General features: G+C 44.7%; 1 protein-coding gene across 1 annotated transcript in view; it reads left to right on the forward strand.

The window, feature by feature from the left end:
• Positions 1 to 19,013, forward strand: part of ARHGAP35 (Rho GTPase activating protein 35) — a 43,448-nt gene that overhangs the window by 5,046 nt on the left and 19,389 nt on the right. The window contains 1 exon segment of the mRNA XM_026715484.2: positions 10,836 to 14,733. Within this exon segment, the coding sequence (XP_026571269.2) occupies positions 11,041 to 14,733 (3,693 nt within the window). The 5' untranslated portion in view covers positions 10,836 to 11,040.

The raw sequence follows: 19,013 nt of genomic DNA on the forward strand, positions 1-19,013 counted from the left end.
CTATCTTGTGGCCTGAGGTAACTCTAAGTGGCTTTGCAGCAAGCCACAATGTGATTTGTAGGGATACGCCCCAATATTTTAACCAGCCATTCAATAAACCATCAATCAAAGGAAACATAGTTTAGCTTGTTATGTGAGTCTAGCTGCTTTGTTGAAGAAACAGGTATTTGTAAATTGTATTTTTCAAATCTCGTTTCTGATTTAGTGAGAAACCTAATGTCCTGTGCCTTTCTGAGAGGTATACTGTACCTTGTTGTAAAATTTACCAACTTTATATAGTAGTGGAATTTCTGGCCAGTTCGTAGTCTTAAAATGTAATAGAATCCCTTCAAGATCCAATAATAGCCATACTGGGCTGACTTTTTTTTTGATCTGGACAAGAATAGAAGTTTATAAGACATATGCTTGAGAAAATTGCAGACTTCTAAGAATTCAGTTTTTCTTTTTTAAAAATATGCTTCTGCCATGCTGAGATTTTTTTTTTTCACGACAAAGTGATTTAAATCAAGCCTTCACTTTCCAAGTCAATTATTTTCTGAACAAATACTGTACACTTGCCAATTAGTTGCTATATTAGTTAAAACATTTCTATTGCTGATAATTGGATCCTTTACATTTTCCAGGCATAATGCAGGAGATCTGTCTGTCTGTCTGTCTGTCTGTCTGTCTGTCTGTCTATCTATCTATCTATCTATCTATCTATCTATCTATCTATCTATCTATCCCATATGCCTTCTGAACAACATACATTTATATAAGAAACCAAGAAGTTGGTTCCCAGAAGCAAGAAGCAGTTATTTCTTAATATACCTAGCTATTTCTCCTATTTAGCCTGCATTCTTCATAATTTGAATAATCTATTATTTTCTACAGGCTAAATATTTTTTTAAAAAACGGCAATTTCATGGCACGTATTTTTTTATTAATTTACATCTGATAGGAAAATCCATATTTTGTCTCAGTTTATTTTTGCTAAAACTAACAAAAGTGAGTAAATTAAAGGATTTGCCTGAGATTTAGTTAAATGTCTATGGAGATTCTCAGTCATCCAGGTCATGGTTGTCCCAAAGGTGTTTTTTTAAGAGGCACCTGGACTTTCTGATTTTTCTTTGAAGATGGTTTCCTTCTCATCCCAGAAGCTTCTTCAGCTTTAGTTGAATGTGAGCATTTTGGCTTCAGTGAGGCGTACATTGATTGACAGATTGTGTGCCATCAACTTGGCCTTAACTCTCAATGACCAGATATTTTTCCATAGGCAACTATCTCTAACCTAATCCTTTAGGTCAGTATTTCTCAACCGTGACAACTTGAAGAGGTGTGGACTTCAACTCCCAGAATTCTCCTGGAAATCCACACATCTTCTAAATTGCCAAGGTTGAGAAACAGGGCTTTAGGTGTTTCATCCGTGTATCAATCATCACTGTAATCGAGTCCATCCAGCCCACTTCTACTCATCATTTCTTTTCTTTTTTTTAATTTATTTTTTCGTCTTTTTTTCCACATCTTTGCCAGCATTGTACATTTTTAAGGGAGCTAGGTCTTCTGCGTCAAGATGTCCAAAATATAATCTGAACCTGGTCATTTGTGCCTCAAGTGAGAAGTCTGGATTGACTGATTCATTTGTTTTCTTCGCTGTTCTTGTTATTCTCCAGAGACTTTTAACTCCAAAGTTCAAAAGCCTCAGTACTCTTTTCAGTCCTGTGTCTTCTGAATTGAACTTTTAATTTCCATTGCACGTCACAGGGGAAAACATTGTCTGAAATGATTACGGTCTTTGTAAGTATAGGCACATCACAGCATCTCCATATCTTTTCCAAGGCTTTTCAGTGTTTTTCTACCAAATGCTAAGTCTGTGGCATATTTCTCAACTGCTGGTTCCTTAATTATTGACAGTGGATTTCCACTCTGCGTAGAATACAGAATGTAATGTTAGACTTCAGTTCAAAAGCTGCTTTCTGCAGCTGCCTTGTGACCCTGGGAAAAGACGCAGCTGCTTTAAAAAGTTGTCCAAAAAAGTGTTAACCTTTGGGCCACTATATAGCCACATTTTTTAGAATTAAATTTGAAGGGCAGTGTTTCAATACTATAGCTTTAAATTTTAATACGTTTCTTTTGCAAAATTTTATCCAAATTATTTTAAGGGGATCTCTGAAATAATAAACAACTTTTTAATTAGACTTGATTTAAAAAAAAAAACCTAGATCAATGCATCAAATTTTATCTCTCTTGCTTTCTCTGAAGGATATAAAAGAAACTTTGGCAGTTTGGTAATGAAAGTGATGAAGGTTGAGAATCAAGGCACAGTAAAAGAGACTATTGCTTGTGAACTTCAACTCCCATGGCTGGCTGGGGAATTCTGGGAGTTGAAGTTCACAAGTCTTAAAAGTTGCCAAGGTTGGATACCTCTTGCTAAAATAGTTGGGATGTAGGTGCTGAATAGGCTGTCCAGACACCGATGCTTTTATTTCTCAACAGTGATTTTTTTTTTTTAATACCAGCTCAGAGCACTGAAAATGCCTTGGTGTTAATTATCTTTCTAAACTGATGAGATAAGACTGATGCAAGCAGAGGCTTCTCATCAAAGATTACTTTGGGGTGTCATTATTACAGTTACTTAGTGGCTTAAATTGTATTGATTTTCTTTTAAAATAAAATTGAAGATGCTGGTAGACTGATAAAAGCTGTGTTAGCAAAAGAATACACAGAGAATTATTGGTCATATTTCATATGACCAGGCAAGCACATTAGAAGAAAGAACAGGGACCATTGTTCACCTGACACGTATGTTGCAGAGTATGGCAGTTTAGCAATAGGTCTGCTCGTCTGCATATTCAATATATTCTTTTTTTCAAGAATGAACAGCTGGTTGCCTGTGAATAGCTCTCAAGTAGGGCGTGAAGGTATGTTATGGCAGGACTCAGCATTTGCAATTCAGTGCGTTCTTTGTGCGTTAAGATTTCTTTTTCAGCATCATTGTTAGCAGACGTAGATTCAGATCTCTTTTGTGGACTGTCTGTTTCTTAAAATTGTAAGAGCTGGTAATTTGGGGTGTTCACCTTCTGGAAAAAGAACCAGCATAGCTGGATTAAAAGATTGTTTGGTTATTAAATGCATTGTTCATCTTATGCCTGGGAAACGTGGCAGTCTGATCTTAACTGAGTTTTGCAGGTTACAGGCGCTTTATAGAATAGTACTATGCGGTAACGGACCAGGTGCTTAGCTGTAGACCTTGTAAGTCATTATTGCCATAGGTTGAGTCAGTTGCCAAGCAGCTGAATTTTGATCACATGACCATGGGAGTGCTGCAGTGATCGGAAGCGTGAAAAACAGTCACAAGTCACTTTTTACATAAGCAACTTCGAGTGGTCACTCACCGAATGGGTATAAGTCAAGGACTACCTATAGCATCTCTTTTGAAGAGTATGGAAATCGAAACAATGCCAGTGTATTAAACAACCATAGGTGCTATCTTCAGAGGATCCTTTCCAAATGACTTTATTTTGGTGGGTTCCTTTGTCCTTAAGGTCTGTAATGATTTTGCTGTGGGAAGAATTACAGATGAATTTTTGCCTGCAAGACAGCCTGTTAGCAGATTGGGTTCTGCATCTCCTGGGAATGTCTTGATTGCAAGTCCCTCTGAAACGGGAGGGAAGCAGGAACAAGGCCCTTAGTCAGCATTCACTAATTTCAGTGGGATTTCTGCAGGTAACATTCCCCAGTGGATCTACCCCTCTCTTCCAGTTCAGCTGTTGCTAAATTCAGAGGCTGTCATTTGGGAAGCTCAGCTCTCCTTGTTACTTCTTGGATATAATTACAGATGTCTTAAATAATATTTTCAACAGCATCAGTCTCTTTGAAAACACCTTTCTTCACTAAAAATGCCCCTAGACTAGAAGGGCAGAAGACAGAGCTGTAGTTAGTCTGTCATATATGCCATTCCGCCTTAAACCAGTTTTGAACGGTTTACAATCCTATAGATCAGGGGTCTGTAACCTGAAACACTCAAAGAGCCATTCGGACCCGTTTCCCATAGAAAAGAACACACTGGGAGCCACAAAACCTGGATGGGCGTGGCCAACTCAATGTCACTCCCACCCAGTCACATGACACACCCCCTGCCATGCCTACCCAGGTTTTGTGGCTTCCAGTGTTTTCTGTGGGAAATGGGTCTCTCCCTCCCTCCCATTTCTGGTTTTTTTTTGGGAGGGGGGTATTTTACCTTCTCAGGCATGGCGAGGCGTGACTGGGAGGGGAAGGCGAGGGGCGGGGCCAGCCAGTGGTGGGATCACCCAACAGGGAGCTACAGCAGAGGGCCCAAAGAGCCTCATGTGGCTACAGAGCCATGGGTTGCTGACACCTGCTATAGATAAACTGGATAAAACGACGGGAAAAGGACCCAATAATAAAATTATGAAATTGTATACAAACCCAAGGAATACGATAACAATGATCCATACACCTTTACAGGTAATCCTGAACTTATAATTGGAACCAGAAAATTCATCATTGAGTGGTGCAGTCATTAAGAGAGGCATCGTGTGACTGCACCTGATTTTACGACCTTTTTTGCCGCGCTTGGCAAGCGAGATATTACGGGATTGTGATTTGCAACCTTCCCTGCCATCTTCCCTCTTTTGCTTGTTGGAAGGCCGGCTGGGAAGCTCACAAATTGCAATCAAGTCGCCCTGGAACCATCACAAATGCCAGCCCCTTGCCTGGTGCCCGGATTGCGACTGTGGGGATCCTGCAACGGTTGTAAGCATGAGGACTGGTTGCAAGTCACCTTTTTCAGCACCGTCATAAGTTTGAGCAGTTGCTAAACCAACAGTTGTAACTTGAGGACCACCTGTATCAAAGGAAGAATGTAAGTAAACTTACTTCCATCTCAAAGACCTGTTGAAATAACCGATACAGATAGTCCCTGGCTTACATTTAGAGACCAAGTTACAACAGCACTGAAAAAAATGACTTATGACTGTTCTTCACACTTACGACCGTTGCAGCCTCCCCATGGTCACATGATCAAATTTCAGACTCTTGGCATCAGGCTCACGTTTGTGACAGTTGCAATACCCCCGTGGTCACGTGTACCCCCTTTTTCACCCTTCTGACAAGTAAAGTCAACGGGGAGACCGGATTCACTTACCAACGTTACTAATTTAAATCTTTGCAGTGCTTCACTTAACAACGGTAGCAAGAAAGGCCGTAAAATTGGGCAAAACTTGCTTAAAAAAATACCTCGCCTAATGACATAAACTTTGGGCTCAGTTGGGTGGCAGGTCAAGGACTCCCAGTGTGTGGGATCATCTCTATTCCTTCCAGGGCAGAGGGCCGTGGGTTGAGAAGGCCCACCTCCAGGGACGACCCCACACACCCTTGGCTCACCACCGGGGGAGTCTCCCTTTATCTCAAGAGCTTGAATTCCTCCTCAACTCCCATCTCCACTTAGTTAGCTGTAATGACCCAGCTGGGAAGGCGCCCAGCCTGTTTGGCGAGTCTCCAGTTCCTCCACCATCCCAGCGGCTTGATGCTTCAAAGCGTTGTGTTACCACAGGGATAACGGGGCTTAACTACCGTAAGCTAATAGGTCCCGTCCTTTGAACGGATTCTTGGACACTTTTACTTCTCTTAGGAATGTTCCGAATTACGTGGCAGGTGAAAAATGGGGGCCAGGACGGTGTCTTTGCCAGTGCACTTTATCTTGGATTCTATTGATTTGTTTGTTTAATTTATATTGCCGCCTATTTGCCCATGGCGACTCGAGGCGGCTTACACAATGTAAAACCATATTTGAAACAGAAAATAAAAAATAAAAACAATAAAAACTAAGAAAAAGAATCATAAATTAGTAAAGGACAATAGAACAAAATTTGGGAAAACAAAAAACAAACAAACACAAAAATCAAAAAGCAACTCCCCCCTCCGCCCCTTTCCTTGTTAGGGCTAAGTTTGACTCATAACCTGCTCTTTCTTAGTTTGTCCGTTAAGAGAAAACGGAGCGGGTTCTTGGGTTATTTTATTTTATTTTTTAAGACATTGGGCGGTCACACCAAAAGAGAAGGAGATGACCAGAGGTGGAATTCAGCCGGTTCTGACCAGTTCTGGAGAACCGATAGCGGAAATTTTGAGTAGTTCAGAGAACCAGCAAATCCCACCTCTGACAGGAGGTTTTACAGTATCCTTCCCCTGCCACACCCACCAAGCCACGCCCTCAGAACCAGTAGTAAAAAAAATTTGAATCCCACCACTGAAGATGACAAAAATTACTCATTCTCTCATCGGGAGGCAACTTTTTAAGGCTTGTGGACTTCAACTCCCAGAATTCATTACAGAAATCTGATCTGCTTTCCCCAGGGCGGCTTTGGAGGACAGCTTCCAAGCTTCAGTTAGGACAGAACATAGGAGCCCACCTGCTGGCAGGTGAGAGTCCCTCCAGCCGTGTAACTGCAACTCCTGGGCTGCAGGACTACATGGGCTTTTAATAGGCTTCTGGGTACAATTGAGACTGTTGGCTGGCCGGATTCCCAGGAATCTGCAGGGCTGCCTAGACGCAAGCGAGCTCAGTGCTCCCGGTACTAAGAAAAAAGAAAAGAAAAAAAAAGTCTAGAAGCACAGGTTCCCCAGAAGGTGCTTTTATGTGGTGGCCCCCATTTTCTGAAATAACTTTCCTCCGGTAACTGAACCTGTCATCCCTTTGCAAGGCGGTTAAGCCAGGGCTTTTTTGCAAAGCTTTTGAATTGTCACCTTGTCTAGATAGCACTGATTTGTTAGAACCGTTTCTCTGTTGTTTTATGCTGTACTTTGCTGGACAGTGTCAATTGTGTTATAATCTGCCACGTGCTGCGTCCTTCAGATTAGGTGTTGTAGAAGATTAATACGTATAAATGTTTATTAAATTTATAAACAGCTGCATTACATTTCAGAACAATTCTAGGATGGTTAGAATAGCTTTGGAATTCAGATAGTCCTCCTCTTACGACCACAGCTAAGCCTCACATTTCCATTGCTAAGCGAGACCGTTAAGGGAATTTTGCCCCAATGTATGACCTTCTTTGCCACAGTGCGGTTGTTAAATTAATAACATGGTTGTAAAGTGAATCTGGCTTCCCCATTGGCTTTGCTCATCAGAAGGTCCCAAAAGGTGATCACATGACCTGGGGACACTGCAACCGTCATGAATACGAGTCAGTTGCCAAGCGCCTGAATTTTGATCGTGTGACCATGGGGATGCTGCAATGCTTGTAAGTGTGAAAAAGCAGTCATAAGTCACTTTTTTCAATGCTGTTGTAAGTCGCCTGTAGTTTATATGTTCAGTAAGAACCCCTGTTTGGAGCTCCAAATACTTCAGAAGGCTTAATAATGGCCTGCCTTTTCCTACTCGTACTTTCCCTAATTCGTGATTGAAGATCCGACAGAAGAGCACCGGAACCAGTGGGCACGGCTCCTACCCTTGGTGCTTCTTCCCCGCCCTTCTGGTAGCAAATTTGCAGAGGTGGGCTGACTTTGGCCTTGGTAGGGGGCCTGGTTTGAAAGCTCCTATATGCCCTGCCTGCCTCTAAGAATAGCCCATCTGTCGCCTGAGATTAAACATTTCTCATCCAGATGGTTAAAAGCTTAAATCGGCCTTTCCAAAGATACAAATGACCCATTTCAGAGATTCTCTACACTTGAGCCGCCCTGGTGCAGTGAGAAAATGTATGGCTCTGCGAGGAACTCCTTGGCCAGGCATTGTCAGGCAGCGTCTCCCTCCTCTGGCGCTGTGGTGCTTTCAGGCTCATTTGCCATTGGCTTTATTAAAAGTGAGTTTTAACAGCACGTCATTTTAAACACTCGAACCACGCCAGGCTGAAAGCCAGCATTAAGTACAAGTATCACAGATATTGTTTGCCGAACAAGCGCCCTTAAATTAAGTTAATTTGTGGCGGGTTTCAAAACAGGCTCAGTTGGGATGTGTTTTCTTTTGCTTAAGGAGAGTATCCAGCAGACAAGAAAGCTAATTTAGTTGTGAGCCGCTTGTGGTAGGGAAGTGTTACTTGCTCCTTAGTGATGAAACGTGATAAAATAATACATTCTACTTCTCTAAATCAGCATAGGATTAACTAAGGTTGGCTGCGGTTCTATGGTACTCTCTAGCTAACTAACTACTGTAATCTTCTGGGCTGAGAAATCCCTTGTTTCCTGAAAACAAATATCTAACGAATATCTGTTTCACAGATAACATAAAATACATGCATTGGTGACTGGCTAGAGATGCACACATGATGCTAAGACTATGGTCTGCTTTGGATTTAACATAAGAGTATGTTATTAGCCCTTGGAGTCCTTCCATCATCATGATGTCTGAAAACTATCAACACATATCCCTACTTTGTTTGAGGTAGAAGGCATATGAAAGCCTGTTATGTAAGCCAGGGTTCTCCAAACTTGGCAACTTTAGGACTTGTGGACTTCAGCTCCCAGAATTCCTCAGGCAGCATGGCTGCATCCACAAGTCTTAAATTTGCCAAGTTTGGAGACCCCTGATCTGAGCCCTAAATTAGGCATAGCACAATTAATAAAACAAAAGTCCCACAAACTTCCTCCCAGAAGAAGTACCTTGCCCTACTGACGTTCATGATACAGTCACCCGTTGGGCCCTCAACTTTTCCATCACACCTGACGATGCACGCGCATCAAAAGCTTGCCCATCCTTGGCTTAGCCTGATCCATTATGATTTGTAAAGGATATCCTGGCTAGGAAATTCTGGGAGTTGAAGTCCATGCTTACAGATGAAGGAATGCTGGGAGTTGAAGTCCACACATCTTAAAAGTTGCCACGTTTGAAAAACACTCTCTGTGTGTGTGTGTGTGTGTGTGTGTGTGTATTTTACTCATGAGATTCTCCAGAGTTGCTTATTTGCTATGTTGAGAACTTACAGTACTGGTTATAGGGATGAAGCTCTTGATGTTGGTAGGGGCCAATCCATACTTGGGTGGGGTGAGAAGAGAGGGACAGGATACTAACGGAGAAGATAGGCAGGAATCCTCAATGTACTATCATCCCCATGAATGGCTACAGATATTGCCTGTTTAATGTATTTTGTACACTTGAACCCTGCTTTTCATACATGAATCGTCAAAAAGCAATTTGAATGTAAAACAACATGTTTTACAGAGAGAGGCTGTCTGTATTTGCTAAATACTCTAGTAATAGAAGCTCAAATTCTTTATCTGGCATTATGCAAACCCTTGCAAGATTGAGTGGGCAGCCAGGATGGCAGAATGTAGGTGGTGGTCAGGAAAATTATCTGATTGCAGAGTCAAAGGAGTGAGGATGGGATAAAGCAGATTTTAGCTGGTTTCATGGGTATTAGATGCTGGAACGCTTGTATTGCAATTTAAACACTTTTCTTGCTAGGAAACTAGCTGACGTACTATAATCATATTATTTTCTTGCTTAGAAAATACATCTGCTAAATTTGAGGCCCCAAAATGCCACAAAATTTCATTACGCTCCTGTAAATGTTTAACAGAGAATTGCTGCTTGGTAGTTTTCCAAATTGGAGAACTTATTTGTCCCCCTTTAGTTAAATGATATCCCTGTTATTTTTATTATTTCATTTAATAGAATGCCCCCTCTTCTAACCCGTTCTGCCTTTTTCCTTAAGGAGGGGGGGTGTCATTGTAATGTAGAAACTTCTAGCACTTTGTAATCACAGAAGCTTTATAGCTTTTAAAAATTCTGTAAATGGGAAGCTGGTTGTACAGAGATAGCAAAATCATAACATGGGGATACCTTTTCAGCACTGAAAATGTGTGTTTGTATTTCTGTATTTCTTTTGGACATGTGAAAAAAACCCCAGCCTTCTAGATGCCCCAGTGGGGAATGGAGCTGGTCTAAATAACAGCTACCTTTGAGGTGTAATTGTACGTACTCGGGATAAACCCTTGGTCAGATTCAGAGCAGGGTTGAATTTCTACTCTGTGCCAGCTTCCTCCTTCCCAGTTTTTTTTAAAGAGCTCGGAATGTTTTATCTGGTGACTCAGCTGATTTTTAAACTGCCACTTAGAAAAAATTGAATGTACTTGGGATCAAATGTTCCAGGTTTCTTTTTCCGACCCAAACATACAATAGCATTAAAAACTTACAGCCACCCTTTGTCTTTGGTAATCCATTCCGAATGAAGAACTAGTTAAGCAGCCTTATTTTACAATCAGAGCAAAAGGTATTATATACTGACAGAGGGTTCAAGATCTACCATCCACCATAACTCTAGACTCCTTGTTATCCCGGTGCCAGTCCCCACTTTGAAAGCACAAGCAACCGATTAAATTTATTTTAGAGTACGCTCCACCCCCCACGCCCCCCAAATTAACACGCCTAGTATGTTTCAGAGTGGCTAGAGCTGAGACAAATTGCTTACTGCTTTTTAATTAACCTCCGTATTACTACCTACGCTGTGGTTAACATAGCACAATAGAATAATCCACTTTGTTCCCTTTACACAAGGAGGACAAAGTGCCATTCCTGAGCCTTCAAAACAAAAGCATCAACCATTCAGTAATTAAGAGAGGAAGAAACATGATATCCGTGTTCCCCAACATGGTGCCTTCCAGATGTGTTAAGCTCACTCAGAAGATAAGGGCATCTTAATCCTGTCCTCCTGGAAGGGACTGAGTTGGGGGGATTCTACAGGTACAAGTCGACTTACAATCATTCGTTTAGTGACCTTTCAAAGTTAAAATGGCACTGGAAAAAAAAGTAACGTATGGCCTCTCCACCTACTTACGTCTGCTGCACATTAAAATAAATTTCAACCATCCTGAACCATTTCTTTTTTTTTTATTTATTTCAGGGAAAAATGCTGAGCATCTAGTTGTGGGGATCGGTGACGACTGAGCTGCTGGTGGCGTGCCAAGAGTGGGGACCGTTGTCTTTGCTTGTGCTAACTGTACTCAATCTGAACTGCCAGTAGTGTCCCCCTTGCCGTTTTGGGGGGTTGCACGGGAGAACCCTGATAGCCCAGGAAGCAGCCCCGCTCAAAACAGGATGTTTGGACGATGATGATGGCAAGGAAGCAAGATGTCCGCATTCCCACCTACAACATCAGTGTGGTGGGCTTGTCCGGGACCGAGAAGGAGAAAGGCCAGTGCGGTATCGGGAAGTCCTGCCTCTGCAATCGGTTTGTGCGGCCAAGAGCAGACGACTTCCACTTGGACCACACCTCCGTTCTCAGCACCAGTGACTTTGGAGGACGGGTGGTTAACAATGACCACTTCCTGTACTGGGGAGAAGTGGTGCGCTCCCTGGAGGACTGTGTGGAATGTAAAATGCACGTGGTGGAACAGACCGAATTTATCGACGACCAGACTTTCCAGCCGCACCGCAGCACCGCCCTGCAGCCCTACATCAAGAGGGCCGCGGCGACCAAACTGGCCTCCGCCGAAAAGCTCATGTACTTTTGCACCGATCAGCTCGGCCTGGAGCAGGACTTTGAGCAGAAACAGATGCCCGACGGGAAGCTGCTGGTGGACGGCTTTCTTCTCTGCATCGATGTCAGCCGGGGCATGAACAGGAACTTTGACGAGCAGCTCAAGTTTGTCACCAACCTCTACAATCAGCTCACCAAGACCAAGAAGCCCACCGTGGTGGTCCTGACCAAGTGCGACGAAGGCGTGGAGCGGTACATTCGAGATGCGCACACTTTTGTCTTCAGCAAAAAGAACCTCCAGGTGGTGGAGACCTCGGCCAGATCCAACGTGAACGTTGACTTGGCCTTCAGCACTTTGGTGCAGCTGATCGACAAAAGCAGGGGAAAAACTAAAATTATCCCGTACTTCGAGGCTTTGAAACAACAGAGCCAACAGATCGCTGCCGCCAAGGATAAGTATGAGTGGCTGGTGAGCCGTATTGTTAAAAACCACAACGAAACTTGGTCCAACGTCTCGCGAAAGATGCAGTCCTCCCCGGAATATCAGGATTACGTCTACTTGGAAGGGACTCAGAAAGCAAAGAAACTCTTCCTACAGCACATCTTTCGCCTCAAGCAAGAGCACATAGAGCGCAGGAGAAAGATGTACCTGGCTATGTTGCCTCTTGCCTTCGACGCCCTCATCCCCAACCTGGACGAAATCAACCACTTGAGTTGCATCAAAGTGGAGAAACTGCTGGAGACCAAGCCGGACTTCCTGAAGTGGTTCGTGGTACTTGAGGAGACGCCCTGGGATGCCACCAGCCACGTCGACAACATGGAGAATGATCGCATCCCGTTCGATGTGATGGACACCTTGCCTGCCCAGCAGCTCTACGAGGCCCACCTGGAAAAGCTGAGGAACGAGAGGAAGAGGGCAGAAATGAGAAGGGCTTTCAAGGAGAACTTGGAGACGTCCCCTTTCATCACCCCGGGGAAACCTTGGGAAGAAGCTCGCAGTTTCATCATGAATGAGGATTTTTACATGTGGCTAGAAGAATCTGTGTACATGGATATTTACGGTCGGCATCAGAAACAGATTATCGAGAAGGCCAAGGAGGACTTCCAGGAACTGCTCCTGGAGTATTCGGAACTCTTCTATGAGTTGGAGCTTGATGCCAAACCCAGCAAAGAAAAAATGGGGGTCATCCAGGATGTCTTGGGGGAAGAGCAGAGATTTAAAGCGTTGCAAAAGCTGCAGGCTGAACGAGACGCGCTGATCTTGAAACACATTCACTTTGTCTACCATCCCACCAAGGACACTTGTCCCAGCTGCCCGGCGTGCGTAGATGCTAAAATAGAGCACTTAATAAGTTCCAGGTTTATCAGGCCCTCGGATCGCAATCAGAAAAACTTGCTTTCTGATTCCAACATCGACCGCATCAACTTAGTCATTCTCGGGAAAGATGGACTCGCCCGCGAGCTAGCCAACGAGATCCGAGCTCTTTGCACAAACGACGACAAGTACGTGATAGACGGGAAAATGTACGAGCTCTCCTTGAGACCCATTGAGGGAAACGTCCGGCTGCCGGTTAATTCTTTCCAGACGCCCACCTTTCAGCCCCACGGCTGCCTCTGCCTTTATAACTCCAAGGAGTCCTTGTCCTATGTGGTGGAGAGCATCGAGAAGAGCAGGGAGTCCACCCTCAGCCGGAGGGACAATCACCTCGCTCACCTTCCTCTCACCCTAATTCTGGTGAACAAGAGAGGGGACACCAGTGGAGAAACCCTACACAGCTTAATACAGCAAGGCCAGCAGATTGCAAGTAAATTGCAGTGCGTGTTCCTCGACCCGGCTTCCACCGGCATAGGATACGGGCGCAACATCAACGAAAAGCAGATCAGCCAAGTCCTGAAAGGTTTGCTGGATTCAAAGCGCAACTTAAACCTGATGAGCTCAACCGCAAGCCTTAAAGATCTGGCCGACATCGACCTTCGGATCGTCATGTGCTTGTTGTGCGGAGACCCTTTTAACGCCGACGACATCCTTCTCCCTGTTCTTCAGTCCCAAACCTGCCGGCCCTCCCCTTCTGGAAGTAGCAATTCCGTGTTACTTGAATACCCCATCGGACCGCACAAGAGGCGCATTGAGCTCTCCTTGCTGTCCTTCCACTCCGCCTTCAGCATTCGCAAAAGCTGGCTGGTCCACGGCTACATTTTGTTTTACTCCACCAAGCGCAAGGCATCCCTAGCTATGTTACGGGCCTTTCTTTGCGAAGTGCAGGACATCATCCCCGTGCAGATTGTGGCGCTCACGGAGGGCTCCATCGACGTCCTAGACAACGATTTGAGTCGGGAACAGCTGATGGAGGGGGAGGAAATCGCCCAGGACATCGAAGGGAAGTTCACAAGCATCCCCTGCAGCCAGCCTCAGCACAAGCTGGAGGTCTTCCACTTGTTCTTCAAGGACGTGGTAGAGAGGAAGAACATCATCGAGGCGACCCACATGTACGACAATGCCGCAGAAGCCTGCAGCACCACGGAAGAAGTCTTCAACTCTCCCCGGGCCGGCTCCCCTCTCTGCAATTCTAACCTGCAGGATTCTGAGGAGGACGTCGAGCCTCCCAGTTACAGCCCCTTCAGGGACGACGGCTCCATGCCCGCCTTGTCCAAAGACCTGTCCAAGCTCTCCATGGAGCTGGAGGGCAACGATGGGCTTTCGGTCTTCTCTCTGATGAGCACTTTTGAAAGCAAACTGAACAACAAAGTACCTCCGCCGGTGAAACCAAAGCCCGCTGTCCATTTTGATATTACCAAGGGGGATCTCTCTTACTTGGAGCAAGGACACCGCGAGGGGCAACGGAAACCTGTCTCCTCCAGCAGCTGGCCCCCTACCGATGGCTTTGACCCTTCAGATTATGCCGAACCCATGGACGCCGTGGTCAAACCCAGAAACGAGGAGGAGAATATCTACTCGGTGCCTCACGACAGCACCCAAGGCAAAATCATCACCATTCGGAACATCAACAAAACCCAGTCCAACGGTAGCGGCAACGGGTCGGACAGCGAAATGGACACCAGCTCATTGGAGCGGGGACGCAAGGTGTCGCTGACCACCAAGCCGGTGCTGTATCGGACCCGATGCACGAGACTTGGGCGGTTTGCCAGTTTCAGGACCAGTTTCAGCATAGGGAGCGACGATGAGCTGGGGCCCATCAGGAAGAAAGAGGAAGACCAGACATCCCAAGGCTACAAAGGAGATAACGCCGTCATTCCCTACGAGACCACTGATGAAGACCCCAGGAAAAGAAACATCTTGCGTAGCTTGAGAAGGACCACCAAGGTAACACCTGTGTGTGCGCGTCTGAGTGTGTGTCCGTGTGTACTCCAGATGGTCTGGTTTAGAGCAGGGGTGTGTGTGATGGTCCTTTTAAAGTCCCCAAGTCATAAAAGGAAGATAGTTCCCCACTCCTGCGTTAGAGGGTCATCCAATTGTTTGCTAATACAACAGAAAAATAATTAGGAGTGGTTTGGGATGTTTGAACAGAGGGGTACCTGTATTTTAGGAGTCTCGGAATAGAGGGCTGCGTTTCTGCGTAAGACCTGGGCAATTGATTTGCTCTTTAGCTCTCTATTTGAGAAACATTGGGAACAAATGTTAAAGGATTCAATATTGATTTAAAGATAACATTTTGGTTTCAGAAATGAAGGTGTTGAACTTTGAAGACACCGGGTGACCTTGGGTCAGTCGCTCTTCCTCTCAGCCCAACTCAGGATTGTTGTGTGGGAACACGCAAGGAAGGAGTGCTATTTACACTGCCTTGAATTGCACAGAAATAATGGATGCTAATCTGATCAACAGATTCTCAGGAGACTCTGCCCCTTTGCATTCTGAGAAGCTAGCCAGCAATAATGCTCTGATGATAATCTCTGATCAGAGTTACAGTTTAGGGGCCCGTTCAATAATTATAAGAAAAGCATTCTAATCAGATATTAATACAATTGTGCTTTTTTTTAATGTAAGATTCCATATCTGCCTTTTAAATCCGGCTTCAGAAAGAAATTTTCAAATAAGCAGCTGGCCCTTTTGAAAATGATGAGTTTTGAAGAGCTAGTTGTCAAGTATACAATATGGACTTTGTGTTTCAAATTATTTTCTGGGAACCTCCATCACTGTTCCGGTTTGTAATAAGACATCCAAAATACGCCAAAAAGGACAGATTGTAACGTCAATAGGAAGTGCCAGATAATGTCTATATGTTTTCATTTCTCATGCGATTCTCAAACCAATCCCCTTAATCTATAGTGCTGTAGAGGAGTTTGAAATGACATCAGAAAGGATTCCTTTCTTCCACAGAAGGACCGGGGTCTCTTTAAACAATGCTGTGGCTGCTTTACAAAACGGTGGTGAGTTCATTCTTGCTGCAGTTGTCCTGCTGCCAGCAGGGTGGACTTCTCCACATTGGCAGGAGAGCTCTGTTACTGGAAGAGGGGGGTGGGTGGAATACAAAAGCAAGCGAGATAGGGTTGGTTTTTTTTTAATGCCCTCTATTTGAAAAAGCTTGGGTAATGACTCAGAGCTTGCTACTTTAAAAAAAACCCAACTATATTTTATTTTGAAGTTATGCGATGGTTGTATGCTTTGCGAGCTGAAAGCAGGAAAAAAGCCAACCGCTTTTTTCCTCGCAGTCTACAAAGGCACCTCGCATCTCCTAATGGGAAAACAACCCCCGATTAGAAAGGATATGAACATTATTAACTCTTCCATTCCTTTATGGGGCAGGGGGAATAACCCCCTCGAGGCTCCTTTTTGTACCAGGCCACCTGTTTGAACTGTTGGCGTAAAAAAAAAGATGAAATCAGGTGTCAAGAGAGAGTCCGTGGCCAAGAGAACTCTTCCAGCAGGTTGCCGAAATTCAAACTTGCCATCCAGGCAGGAACCAAAAACGGCTCGCTAGAAAATTCAGGGGAGACGGAAGAGCTGCTGACCTGCCTCTTAATCAGCAGGGGGAGCACAGATGGGCCACGGAGCTCGCTGAGTGGGTCGGATTTCAAAGCTGGCGCACGGGAAAGCTTCAAGAACCGGAAAAAGTTTCCTACGTATATTGTCTGCCGGAAAAATCACAGAGACAGGCAGTCCTCGACTTACGACCATAACTGAGCCAAAAACGTCTGTTGCTAAGCCAGGGGGTTGCTAAATGAGCTTAGCCCCCCATCTTACAGCCTTTTTTGCCACAGTGGTTAAGTGAACCACTGCGGTTAAGTGACTCGTGAGGTCGTTACGCTTCCCCCGTTCGCTTCGCTTGTCAGAAGGTCGCAAAAGGATGATTTCATGACCCCCGGATAGTGCGACGCTCCTAAATACATGCCGGTTGCCAGGCGGTCAAATTTGGATCATGTGACCGCAGGGATGCTGGAACGGTCATAACTCAAGAAAAACAGCCGTAAGTTGCTTTTTGTTTCCTTGCCGTTGTAACTTTGAACGGTCACTAAACCCATGGTTGTAAGTCAAGGACTACCTAAGGAACAGGTCAATTGTTAAACGGCTGCCAGAGTTGTAAAGCAGCCACTGTGATTGTCAAGCAAAGCCATGATTCACTATGGGTGTGCTTTGGCCAAACACCGGGAGAAATTGCTGGTTTTCGGCAAAACCATCGTAAAATGCGATTGTGTGACTGCGGGATTCTGCAGATGGCTGTCAAGGCAGTCCTTTGGCCCAGGGCCTCAAGTTCGGCCGTGGGATCGCGGAAGGGACATGATCCTCAGAACTTTAAACCAGGTTTAAAGAGACTCCATTTCCTTAGGGTCTTGCAAAAGAATAAAGTGGAACAATGACTGATGACCTCCTTTTATCGGTGCCACAACAGAATGCGTCCTCACATATTGCATGACGATGTGGTACGCTGGCTTGACAGCCACGGATAGAAAGACACCGCAGAAGGTGGTGAGCACAGCACAAAACATCGCGGGCTGTCCCCTGATACCACTGGATGACCTCGCTAGGGCTCGCTGCCTTAGAAGAGGGAGGAAAATCCTTAGGGACGACTCACACCCTGGTCAGCCCTTCTTCCCTCTCCTACCATCGGGTAGGAGATAGAGAAGCTGAGCCAGCCGCACTAACAGGCTGAAGAACAGTTTCTACCCGTGGGCTGTCAGACTCCTGAACGGAAAATAACTTCATGCCAACATAGTACGATAGAACTGCAGGGCCGGTGCGTTGTGCAACAAGGTCACTTAGTGTAATAAGATTGGAAATGGGTTAGGGACTTCTGTCCTCCCTGTGAGTTGCATTGTGGGGGGTGCACGAAGGGAGGCTCAGCCAATCTCGGAGTACACATGTTGTACTCTGACAATAAAGGTAATAATGAAGTAATAATAATAAAGTTATAGGTAGCCCCAAGGTAGGTCTGTTGGAAACTCGGACCCTCGCTAAGCAACCGGTCGTAAGTCAAAGACCCAACTGTGTGCAAGTGGATTTTAGAGTGGTGGGTATTCATTGTCATGTTGTGTCTCTCATAGCAGAATCTTCTCTAAAATGCATGGCTAGCCTTTATTTATTCTTCAGCCATTGTACACCTTTCAAGGATGTGAAAGCCTCTTTGTAGCTCAATCATAGTTTGGGCTTATTACCCTGATAGATAGAAATGTGTGATAAAAGGGTGTGTGTGTGTGTGTGTGTGCGTTACAGTTTATCCATAGGTAAAAGGGGCCTTTGTGTCCACCTTTTTTCTTCTCTCTATATGCACACAGGCAGCGTGCCAAGATAATGGCTATCGGCCATATTGCAAAATTAATACGGCTTAGGCGCTTAAATGTGGACTGCCTTTGCTGCTTCATTAGGCCTGCTCTCAACTGACTCTGTCATGGATTTCTAGCTGCTTCTGTCACATTGATTTTTTTCCATGATAAATCAACTTTGATTTTTAATCTGCATTCCTGCGCTGTTAAGTTCAGGAGCTGACTCAACATATAGCGGAAGTCACTTCTGCAGGAAAACAATGACTGAATCCACTATACTTCCCCATTTAAATATAGCAGGAGAAATCCTAACCGTATTGGACTCAAAAAAAGAAGATCCGGTCGATTCCATCTGTAGAAAACAATTAAAGAAAGTTTACAGATTTCATGATCCCCAGTATGCCTTAACCAGTAGACCCAGCTCCCTCTCTTAATTGTTATTGACTAACTATGCCTCAAAGCAGACATCTGGGGGCTGAAAGTTATTAGGACGGTCAGTGGGAATGGACGTACCTTGGAGTTTTTCAGAGTATGTTCCTTTAAATGCGTTTCCACTATTCTCTTTCAGGTCTGGAAGGTCTGTTTTTGTGCAGCTCTTCCGGGTTATGAATGAAGTGGTGGACAAACCACCCTGGGGCACGTTAGACTATCTCTCTGAAGTGTTCTAGCTTTGAGGTTGTCCCAGAGCACTCTGATCAGGAAAACTAGGGTTATCTCCAAAATCCTCATTTCGCTACAATGTCCATTCTTGAACTAATGTCCACAAATAGCATAAAAATGAGAGCATCGGGATTTACACCCAGCATCCCTTTCCCTGTGCAAGCTTTTCAACTGATTGAGATCTAAGAATACTTTGCTCTTTTAGTTTGTACAGCCGAAGTGCTG

The sequence above is a fragment of the Pseudonaja textilis genome, chromosome 10 (assembly GCF_049901715.1).
Source record: "Pseudonaja textilis isolate UNSWEBS1 chromosome 10, rPseTex1.2, whole genome shotgun sequence".
Lineage (NCBI taxonomy): Eukaryota > Metazoa > Chordata > Lepidosauria > Squamata > Elapidae > Pseudonaja > Pseudonaja textilis.